Source organism: Lemur catta, chromosome 21, assembly GCF_020740605.2.
Source record: "Lemur catta isolate mLemCat1 chromosome 21, mLemCat1.pri, whole genome shotgun sequence".
NCBI classification, from domain to species: Eukaryota; Metazoa; Chordata; class Mammalia; order Primates; family Lemuridae; genus Lemur; species Lemur catta.
In genome coordinates this window covers 8,889,084-8,900,135 of record NC_059148.1, presented here as the reverse complement: position 1 = coordinate 8,900,135, position 11,052 = coordinate 8,889,084, and the positions used below count along the sequence as shown (strand labels likewise).

General features: G+C 48.2%; 1 protein-coding gene across 2 annotated transcripts in view; it reads left to right on the top strand.

Moving 5' to 3' along the window:
- Window positions 1-225: 225 nt before the first annotated feature.
- UBE2L3 (ubiquitin conjugating enzyme E2 L3) overlaps window positions 226-11,052 on the top strand; it is a 42,436-nt gene continuing 31,609 nt past the window's right edge. Inside the window, exon 1 of one of the 2 annotated variants that reach the window (XM_045535132.1) lies at window positions 226-323. In XM_045535132.1, the coding sequence (XP_045391088.1) occupies window positions 297-323 (27 nt within the window). In that variant the 5' untranslated portion in view covers window positions 226-296. The remainder of the gene's footprint in view (window positions 324-11,052) is intronic. The other variant, XM_045535133.1, reaches the window with a different exon arrangement.

Below are 11,052 nucleotides of genomic sequence, written 5' to 3'. Positions count from 1 at the left end.
AAATAATCTGTATTATTCAACTATTTTAAGCAATCCATATTTATAGTGCACCTACTATGTGCCAGGTGCTGATTGTAATTGCCACCCGATTGGACTCTCCGTAAAGGCTGGGTCTCTGCCAGCCCGGTTCACCTCTCACCCATGCCTCCCTAGCACTGCGACAGGCACACAGTAGGCGCTTCGCAAGGCCCGTGCGCCCCGCCCCTTCCGCCCCGCCCCCGCTCCAGGAAGTGCGGGGGCTCCAGCCGCCAGGCGGCCGCAATGCGTTCTGGGAAGGCAGCAGCACCAGATCCAAGATGGCGGCCAGCAGGAGGCTGATGAAGGTAAAAGCCATTCTCCGGCGCCGGCCGGGTGGGGGGCGGCGTCCCGGGCCCCGGGCCACGGCGGCGGGCCGGGGCTCCTCGGGGCGACGTCGCCTGGCCTCCCGCCCTGCGTAGCCTCGCCGCTCCCACGGGCCGCGCGCGGGTTGAGGGAGCTAACGGGGCCGCCTAGGCCGCAGCCTGGGCGGGAGCGCCAGGCCGCTCTGAGAGCCGCCGCCGGCCCCTCAGCCCGGCCCGGGGCGTTCACGCCGCTTTCCGCCCAGAGCCCGGCCGCATCCCTCCCTTGCGGCCGCCGTGCCCCGGGCCGAGGGCACCGGTGATGTGGGGGCCCGGCCTGGAGGCCCCAAACTGGGCGCCTGCGGGGAAGGCCCGAGCGCCGGAGCCCCGGACGGGAGCCCGCGCCGCGGAGCCGCCCCGCCCTGGGCCGCGGCGCGCCGGGCTTGGAGCTCGGCTCTGCCACTCCGCAGCTCGGGAGGCTGGGAGGCTCGGGCTTGGAAAGGAACGAGGACACCGGGCGACCAAAGTTAGGTCAGTTTGTTGGTGGGTCGTTTGAAATGCGCTGGGTCCTGGCAAACTGTCGCCTTGTGACTGCAGAGTCACACAGCGGGCAAGTTCCAACTCCAGGAAGACGTGGGTTCGGCCCCGATCGCGGTTCTTCTTCCCTATCCACCACTCAGTCCAGATCTCCTCCGTGATGAAGCAAAGTGCTATTTTTTTGAGGGGTTGGGGGTTGGCTTCAGTCGTTCGAGTCAAAACGGGCCAAAGTTTATAAAAATAACTTGGTACTTTGGATCTTGAATGCAGCACGGTGCTTTCTCGCTAATTGGCTCCTTTGGTGAGGAACACAGATGCTAAATTGGCTTAGTTCTTTTGCCAGTGGATTTGCCAACGTCCTCCGGAGTCGACCCCGCCAACGTTTGTGAGTCGGCTGCTGGGTAGTGCTACCGGGCTGCCTGGGCCGGAAATAAAAAAGGTCCCGGAGCTGGTTTCCTGAGGGGAGATGAAGAGTGGAGGTTCGTCCTGGACAGAGCAGTGCTTGCTGGAATTAGACATTGGACTTGGAGTCACAGCCTCTGGGCCCTCCCTCCCTGGGAATGTTTCCTTTCTTTTGTTCACTAAGGGCTAGAGAGGACATTTAACTTTATGAAACTGGAGTGGAAGTGGGCACAAAAGAACAGTCAGCAGATGCCAGACCTCTCCTCATCTCTTCTGCCAGTGATACCACCATTCACTCAGTGACTCAAGTGAGAGGGCTATTAATTGCTTATTTCATTACTCTACTCCCCAAATTGCAGTTGTCCATTAAGCCTTGCACATTGAACTATAGAAAGATTTCTTTAGTGCATGCTTTGCTTTCTAATCTTACTGAAATTATTTGAATCCACACCCTTATCTCTCAGGGCCTTCATGAGTGCTTTCCTTTCCTGACTTCCCTCTGTGGATACCAGAGTTGTTCTAAAGCAAATATTTAATTTTTTCACTCCTGTTATAAACCTCTGTGGTCTTATTATCCTCAACAATTAATCCTAACCTCTTACTTGCCATGCAAGACCTTTCTTAGATTGGCTGAAAACAATCTCTTCAGCCTCACCCTCTACCCTTTGGTTTCCCACTATTCTTGGCACCTAATTGCAGAAGCTACCGTTTTTCCAGCTTTTACTCTGTGCAACTCTGCACTTCATATTCATGATCATGTTTAATCCCTGTTTTAGACATTATTATTCCCATTTTGTAGATGAGGAAAGGGAATGCAGAGAGATTTGTTGGCTTGCCCTGGGTTACCTAGCTAGGGAGAGAGTGAGCTGTGATCTAACAAAGTTCCGTCTTGACTCCAGAGCACAGCTTCCTGCTTACTTGCTATGTGGTGTCCCTTTACACGTGCTGTTTGCTCCACCTGAGAAAGGCTGCCTTTTCCTCCATCTCCTCCATTCCAGGGAAGTCCTGGTTCAACGCCAGTGCCAACTCCTCTGCGAACACTGGCACGCCCCACCACCCCAGTCGCCCTTCAGAATGAGTTGTTTCCTCCTTTATGTGACCACAGCACTTTCCTTATATTTCTCTTTGAGCACTTGTCACAATCTGATTTGTGTTACACACTTGTTTTTCCTACACTGGGTTCTGAGATCCTGAAGGGCAGGGATCTTGACCTAATTCATCCTGTTATCCCCCTGGCCTCGCCAAGTTGACCCAATTTGGAATCCCCAGGCTCTCAGGGGTCTGAGAGGGGACTTATTATGGTTTTTAAATTATTTTTGTGTTTTCAAAAAATTGGAGCTCAGAGAAAATATATAACATTACGTACTTATAAGATGCTCAGTTATTTGCATAAGCTCTTTTCAACACTCAAAGTTAGTGGATTATTGTCTTTATTTTTTACAAATGAGGAAATTGTGAGGTTTAGGTAGGTTAAGAGAGTTATTAAGGTGGGATAGTAAACCATGGTGGAGAGAGATGAGATGGTGAATCCCCCTGGCTCCAAGTCTCAAAGTCCATGCCTCTTGTCACCCTACCTTCATTTCGCACTCCAAGGATTGTGTTCAGTTTCTTAAGTTGTGGATGGAAATTCTTTTAATTCAGTAGGGGAACACTGATTATATGGTGTTGATCATTGGCTCTGAGAGTCAATGTTTAAGCCTCGTTAGTTTAAAAAAATAAAAAGGAAGAAAAATTATTGATGCAGGTTGATCAACAGAGTCTTTCAAAACAGGAAATAATAAAAATGATTTTTGATGGTGAAAAATTGGGACTTAGTGCCTGGAACAGTGGGTCTTAGACAGAGCAAGCAAATAGATGCTGAATGATCACATTACATCTTAAAGAACTTTAGATTTCCTTTAAAAATCTTTTTTTAGGACACTTGGCAGCAAAGATTTCTTGGTTAACAATAGACTGTTTGCAGATAGTGTAAAATACTATTATTAAAGTAGAGTGATTTGTATATACCAGGCTGAGAAGTTATTTTAGGCAAATTGTGTATGATAAAATCTTTGATTTCAAAAAATTTGCCAAAATGATTAATCTTTTTCAGAATCCTGTTTAGGAATTACAATGTTAATAAAACATTAAATACATTTGAATTTGTAAGCAGTGCTAATTCAGCATTGATGGCAACAACCAGATTGTAACCATTGCTTCAATTAGGATGGGGAATTTGCTACAAAAGCCAAAAGGGAAACCTGGAAATGGGGCTTCAGGAAACTGATTGCCCTCTGATGGTTTCTCTGCATCCCACACTGCACACATCTCCCTCAGGGGCCCTTCTGTTGAGTATTTTCCCAGAAGGGCTTTTCTCAGAGGGGAAATTTTGTGGATTTAGAGGGTGTGTGAGTGGACATTTTCTTAGTTATTTTGGCACAACTGTTGAGATAAGGAATTGAGATTTGTAGCTTCCTTTTAATGCCATTTAAATGATGTTCTCTCAGAACCCCATATTGGTGTAGTTTATCTCAGTCCATGATCACATGTGAGCAAGTAGGAGGAGTCATGAAATAACAGTTCATTCCTTGGAGTTCATTGTGCTAAGCCATGAGCTAGTTTGCCCTTTAGTATAGGTTTAGATTCTCTGAGTTTGGGTAATTAACATGACAGAGCAGTGACTGTGTCTGGTGGTGTTGCATGTGTCAGGGAGGTAAGGGGAGTTCCCCCTGCTCCTCCGAGACAGTCTCGTTCTGTTGCCTGGGCAAGAGTGCCCTGGCATCAGCCTAGCTCACAGCAACCTCAAACTCCTGGGCTCAAGCGATCCTACTGCCTCAGCCTCCTGAGTAGCTGGGACTACAGGTGTACGCCACCATACCAGGCTAATTTTTTTCTATATATTTTTGGTTGTCCAGCTAATTTCTTTCTATTTTTTAGTAGAGACGGGGTCTCACTCTTGCTCAGGCTGGTCTCAAACTCCTGAGCTTAAATGATCCGCCCGCCTCGGCCTCCCAGAGTGCTAGGATTACAGGCGTGAGCCACCGCACCGGCCTGTGGGGAGAGTTTTATACATGGTGTTATGCCAGTGTAAATGTCCTGACTCCACTGGGGTTTTGCAAATTGAGAATAGCATTGCATCTTTTATCCTAAATTCATGAATTCCAGTAAGTTGGGACTGTTTCAGCCTCCCCTAATGATGTTCTTTGTAAATGTTTCTCTATTATAATAAAAGAGAATTGGGGCTGGACGCCGTGGCTCACGCCTGTAATCCTAGCACACTGGGAGGCCAAGGCGGGAGGATCGCTTGAGGTCAGGAGTTCAAGACCAGCCTGAGCAAGAGCAAGACCCCGTCTCCACTAAAAATAGAAAGAAAAGATCTGGACAGCTAAAAATATATATAGAAAAAAATTAGCCGGGCATGGTGGCACATGCCTGTAGTCCCAGCTACTCGGGAGGCTGAGGCAGGAGGATCGCTTGAGCCCAGGAGTTTGAGATTGCTGTGAGCTAGGCTGACACCATGGCACTCTAGCCTGGGCAACAGAGTAAGACTCTGTCTCAAAAAGAAAAAAAAAAGAGAATTGGGACAGGCACTGGGAAAGAGAGTATACTCAATTATTCCAACATTTGGGACCTTTTAAGATATATGCTAGAACAAAAACACTTGTCTCCGGGTACTGGGGCCTTTTCTAATCTTATTAAAACTCTAAATTAGGAAGTTGTTGATTTAGTGTTTTACTATTCCAGGTCACTTGAAAGTATTCTCATTTTGTTGGAATATTTGTCACTAAATGTTCAAGAGACATTTCCATTTTCTCTGCCACAATAGTAAGTTAGGAATTAAAGCATAGAGAACCACAGAGAAATCCCTCCTGAGCCTGGACTCGACCTGTAGGCATGTAAGTCCAGGCTCATCCTGCGACTCTTTCTCTCTCTGGCCCCGTACTTCTCTTACTCCTATCTTTCTTGCTTAGTTAATGGTCCACTTTTCTGCTCAGTCTCCCAAGCAAAAACCTGGGGAAAGCCTGTCTCAACCCTTCCTCCTGTGTCTAGCCACCTGCCAGGTTCTGCTGAACCACACCTTCCATCTCTGGTCTCTTTCTTCTCTCTATCTCCACTGCCACTGCCTTAGTTCAGGCCATTGCCATCTGTGGGGGACACCTGCTTCCGATTCCTCAGGGGGTTGTGCTCCCTACCAGTCAGTCTGCCCTCTGTCCCACACGATTCCTAACCAGCAGTGCATCAGGGTAGTGTGTGGTATGCAGAGCTTTAGAGAAATGCGCATGGCCAGGCCCAGCTCTCGGAGATTGGAACTGAATTCAGTCAGAGATTGGAACTGAATTCAGTCGGGTGAGAATGAGGCTGGGACTGCGGATTAAATAGTCCACATTCCTTAGCATGTTCCTTCAAGGTCTGGTCTTGCCAGCCTGGTCTCTCCCCACTTGCTTGTGGAATCCCCTAAACACAGCATGCCTTGCGAACTCTCGAGTTCTTGATTGGTGTCTCTATCTCTTCTTTGCACCAGGGTAACTTCTTATCCCTTGAGACTCAGCTCATCTGGGCTCTGCCCTTGAGGAGTTCATAGAGGGGGTGTCCACTGTGTGCTGGATGTATGCCAATTGAATAGTGGCATGGAGGGGAGGGAAAGACCCCTTGACATTAAGGAGGAAGTGGAACTTAGCCTGGCCCTTTAAGAATGAGTAGGGTCTCAGCAGTTGAAGAAGAAAGGGATCTGGTGGCCGGGGAGGTTCCTCCTCTAGAATGGCTGTGGGCAGTGGCTATGAGAGATGCCCTGAGGAGACCCAAAGACAGTCTACCTACTCCATCATACCGGCTGTCTGCTTCTGACCTTGTGTTGTCCCCGCTGTGGGTTTTAGTTAGGCCAGCCCCTGAGGTGCCTTTCAGAATCACTGGGAAGCTGGCCTGGTTTTACCCTATTTTGGCATGTCCAGTGCACCTGGTTCTTCCAGAACTAGGAGCCCTCCCTCTGCAGGGCCGGCCTTGGCAGGGCAGGTTCTCTCGCCAGCTGCTGGAAGAGCTGGCTCTCTGTGAAGGGGTGTCAGTAAGGGCGATGCTGATGGACTTAAGGACAGGTGGCAGAGAGATGCCATAGCCTTTAGGTTGAGGGGTCAGATATATACGCATGTATCCTGAACTGCAGCATCCAGGAGAATGACACTCCACTTGTGGGAGGTTTTGCCTGTGCGTGTCTCTGACCAGCTTCATCCTGTGTGTGCTTGGAGGACATAGATAAACCTAACTCCCCTCGACCAGTAAAAAAAGGGGGAGGAGAGGGGCTTTCGCACAGAGCAAAGCTATTGAGGGGGAGACTATAGCATAGTGGTGAATGCTCAGGTTCTGGAGTTTGCATCCTGGGCCTGCCATGTCTTGGCTGAGTGATCCTGGGCAAGTTACTTAACCTCTCTGTGCCTTAATTACGTCATTTGTGTGTGAAGGTTAAATGAATTAATATATACAGAGTGGTTAGCATATACTGAGTGTGTGCTACTTGTAGATATTATTGGGAATGAGCAAGACATGATCCAGGGCAGTGAGGCCACCAGCCTGGCAGGAGGGGAGGGTTTGCATGAGTGGCAGGAGATGGTGCTGCAAAGGTGGGCTGGGGCCAGCTAGGGGTGGGCCTGCCTGGACATGGCTTCACCACTGAGGCAGAGCCGCTTGTCATCTGTGGTGCTGCCCTACCTCCAGGTAACCTATTCTGGAGGGTTGGTGAAAGGGTTACTTAGCTGTGTGAACATTTCTTTGTTTAAAAACACTTACTCTTCCCAACAAAATGGAACAGCTCTTGAACTCAAAATTTTTCTCGGAATTTCACCCTGTGCATTTTCTCTTCCTGTCCTGTGTAGACGTCCAGTGCAGTAACAGTCACTGTGTCCAAAGATGAGCACAGGTGCTTTGGAAGGCTGTGACAGGTGACAAGCAGTGGGTGGGGGTTTGAAGGCAACTCTCTACACGTAGTTGCAGTCCCAGAAATAATACCGTTGCTTCTTGTCTTCTCTTTCAGCCTTGAAGCAGAAAGCTAAGAAAATTGCTTCTGGTGGCCATTCAGTTTCTCCTGCTGGCCCTTGTCACACCCAGTCTCTTTAGAATTGCAGAGCCTCGAGGGGCCTTGGAGGGCAGATGCCAGTGGCCTCACTTTACGGGTGAGGAGGCCAAGGCCAGCAGCAGAGCCGAGCCCACTGCCCAGATCTCCTGCTCTCTGGCCCTGCTCCTGCTTTTTCCAGGGCTGCTTTGGGTTTTGAGGGAGGGCTGGGTGGAGAGGAGGATTCATTTCAGGTTAGGGGGTTGTTTGCGTTTTGTTCTGGTTTTTGACAGTTCCAGGCCTGAGGTGATTATAGTTTTCTGTACTTCGCTTTCTTGTCCAATTCTGCCTCCACCTCCCTAGCATAGTTCAGCAGGGGGTGAAATTCTATTTTAACAGCTCCTAGTGTAGCTGGCATGTTTGCAACCACAAGCAGTCACTAGTGTCAAAGTTGGGACTCATGGTAGTGCTCTGTGTCTTTCTGAGAAGGGGCCACAGCCTGACTCTGTCATGGGTGGGGCAGAGGGTATAACTCAGAAGTTGAACAACCTTTGAGCCCTTTTTCAAATTTTTTTTTTTCTTTTTTAAGAGATAGCCTTGCTTTGTCGGCCAGGCTGGAGTGTAGTGGCCTGATTGTAGCTCACTGCAGCCTCAAACTCCTGGGTTTGAGTGATCCTCCTGCCTCAACCTTAGTAGCTGGGACTACAGGTGCATGCCACCATGCTCAGCTAATTTTTTTGTAGAGACAAGGTCTCACTATGTTGCCCAGGCTGGTCTTGATCTCCTGCCTCAGCCTCCCAAAGCACTGAGATTACAGGTGTGGGCCACTGTGTGTGTTCTGAGGTGGTTTGTAAAATGTCTGCTTCATACCAGTGGACCTCTTATTAAGAAAACTCAGCACACAGAAACCTAAGCTTCCAGAAGGATTCTCCATGTGTTTTACACAGGAGTTCCCATTGTACCCCCTTGTCCTGTGTCAGACTTTGTGTCATTTTGTGTGTTGTGGACAGACTTGAAGAGGTTGGTGTTCCAGCCTTCGAGGAGCTCTCAGACTGGTGGGGGCCCCTGGACGTTGGGGTGTGTAATGTAGGTCAGGCATACCAGGCACACCCGTGTTCAGAGGGAGACGGAAACACATTCCGGGAGTGAGGCCCGATGGCCAGAAGCTGCGTATGTGAGAGCCTGCTCAGCTGGGGCCTTGGCCGCATTCCGCCATGCTGCCCGGGGAGCTGTGGGCAGTACGTTCCTTGAAGCCTGTGTTCGAGTGTTCTCTTCAGTCATGTCCTCTTAGAATGACCTCCTGAGTTGGGACCCACCTGTGCAGAGGTGGTGTGCTGCAGTGGAGTAACAGGGATCTGAGTTCAGATGTTGATTTCTGCCTTTGGCTCGTTCATGTTGTCTGTTTCAGCCTCAGTATTGTACAAAGAGGAAAATGAAAGGACTTCGTAGAGTTATGGTAACAGCTGAGTGTATGAGTTGTGATAAATACTGCTGACCTGTGGAAGGGATGGTGTGTTGGCATGGGGCATGCCTCATTTGGTGGATATTGAAACAAGAGAATGACATTCAAGGGCTCTGAAGCCTTATGTTTAGATTTGCAGCGTATTGAATTATATTCAAAGTCAGGATTTAGTGTCACTGCCAGCCGTTGCCTTGTGCAAACTTGGAAAGTTTACGTTTGTGTTAAAATTAGTCACTTTGATAGAGTTACACAAAAGCAGGAGGTAGCTGTTTCAAGTTACTAATGTCCTACCAGTTGTGTAGCTGGTATGTGATAGATTTAAGGCAGGTTTGTGTAACTTTGCTCAGACATCCAGTCCATCTGCCAGGTTTTGTTTTGCCTGGACAGGAGGAGCCTAGAAACATTCCTTGCACAGTGCAGACACTGGTTAGCTGCGAAGGGCTGGGGAAAATACTGTATGTGTTCATGCTTTTGTTGTTGCAAATATTGGGAAGTACTATTCCAGAGCAAGCTGAGCTCTCCTAGGATCCCAGCTGCTCTACCTTTTTCTTTTCTTTTCTTTTTTTTTTTGTTGAGACAGAGTCTCACTCTGTTCCCCGGGCTAGAGTGCCATGGCGTCAGCCTCACAGCAACCTCAAACTTCTGGGCTCAAACAATCCTCCTGCCTCAGCCTCCTGAGTAGCTGGGACTACAGGCATGTGCCGCCATGCCTGGCTAATTTTTCTATATATTTTTAGCTGTCCATATAATTTCTTTCTATTTTTAGCAGAGACTGGGTCTCGCTCTTGCTCAGGCTGGTCTCGAACTCCTGAGCTCAAACAATCCACCCGCCTCGGCCTCCCAGAGTGCTAGGATTATAGGTGTGAGCCACCTCGCCCGGCCTACCTGTTTCTGATGGAAGTGTTAACCACTCTAACCCACTGCTTTGGGTAGCTGAGATGTTCACAACAGAGTGATTCCAGCTCTGGTTCTAGTCCTGGGCCTGCTCTCTACAAGTTCTGTTACTTGGGCCTCTCTGAGCCTTGGCTTTACCATCTGTAAAATGGGTCTAATATGCCTCACTGGCCCATCTCGGGTATGGTGAAGCTCTGATTATGTCCCATGTGCTGGGAATTGTAAACAGTGCAGAATGTTGTGATCAGCCACTTCTCATGCCAGGACTGCCTCTTCCCTAGCATCTGTTTCTTTTCTTTGTTTGAATTTCAAAGGTGATGACATTCCAAACTGATGCCTTTGAGAAGAGTGCCCTGGTGATATGCTTGCTGCTAGCAAGATCCCTGCCTTATGTTTCAGGTCATTTGTGAAAACACTGTGCTAACAACCATGAACATAACTGATTTCTAATTTAAGACGCTGTGAGTTCTGGTCATAGACTATCAACACTATATCATATCCAAGTCATGTTATGAAGAATACAGAATGTATATTGGTGCCTTGACACTTTCTTGGATTTTAAGAAATGTGATACAGTCATGGAAGGGAATGAAATTAACACTAATTGAATACCTACTAGGTATGCTAAGTATTAAACACTGTATACAATTTCCTGTAATTCTCAACAGAGCCTTGTGAAGTGGGTTTCTCACCATTTCTCAGGTGAGACAGTAGACTTGGGCTTTCTGGTGTGAAGGGTAGGGCGGGTTTTGAGCCCAAGTCTGTCCGGCTCCATAGGCTCTTTCTAGTCCACTGGCGATTTGGCAACCATTGAAAGCAACCACCTGCTAAATCAAAACATCATTGTTATGTATCTCACATAAAATTAATGTTGAAGAAAATGGTTGGGAATTGGAATATTCTGATTTTATTGCCTATGGGAATCTTCAGAATAGATAACAGTAAAATAAGCAGTATAAGCCACAGTAAGCATTCACTTTTTAGGTATTTTATTTTTTAGAGATGGAGTCTTTCTATGTTGCCCAGGCTGGACTCGAACTCCTGGGCTCAAGTAGTCCTCTTTAGCCTCCTGAGCAGCTGGGACTATAGACACGCGCCACCGCACCTGGCTCAAACATTCACTTTTTAAAAAAAGTTTCAGAACAACTTCTGGGTTTCTGTGATCTCTGACTTTTTGCGGTCAGATTTCTTCCATTGCTTCTGTGTACCTAGCTCAGTGGGAGGTTTTAGCCCTTTCAGGAGCTTGTTTCTAGCTGTGGAAATGACACTCCATAATCAGGGCCTTGATTTTTTTCCTTGCTAAAGGACTAGGTGATACGAATGTGGTGGTTCTCAAGCAGTGGTGCGTATTGCAGTCACCTGAGCATTAACCGGACAAGATGCCGATCCCGCCCTGGGGCTGATTCAGGAAGCAGGTCCCT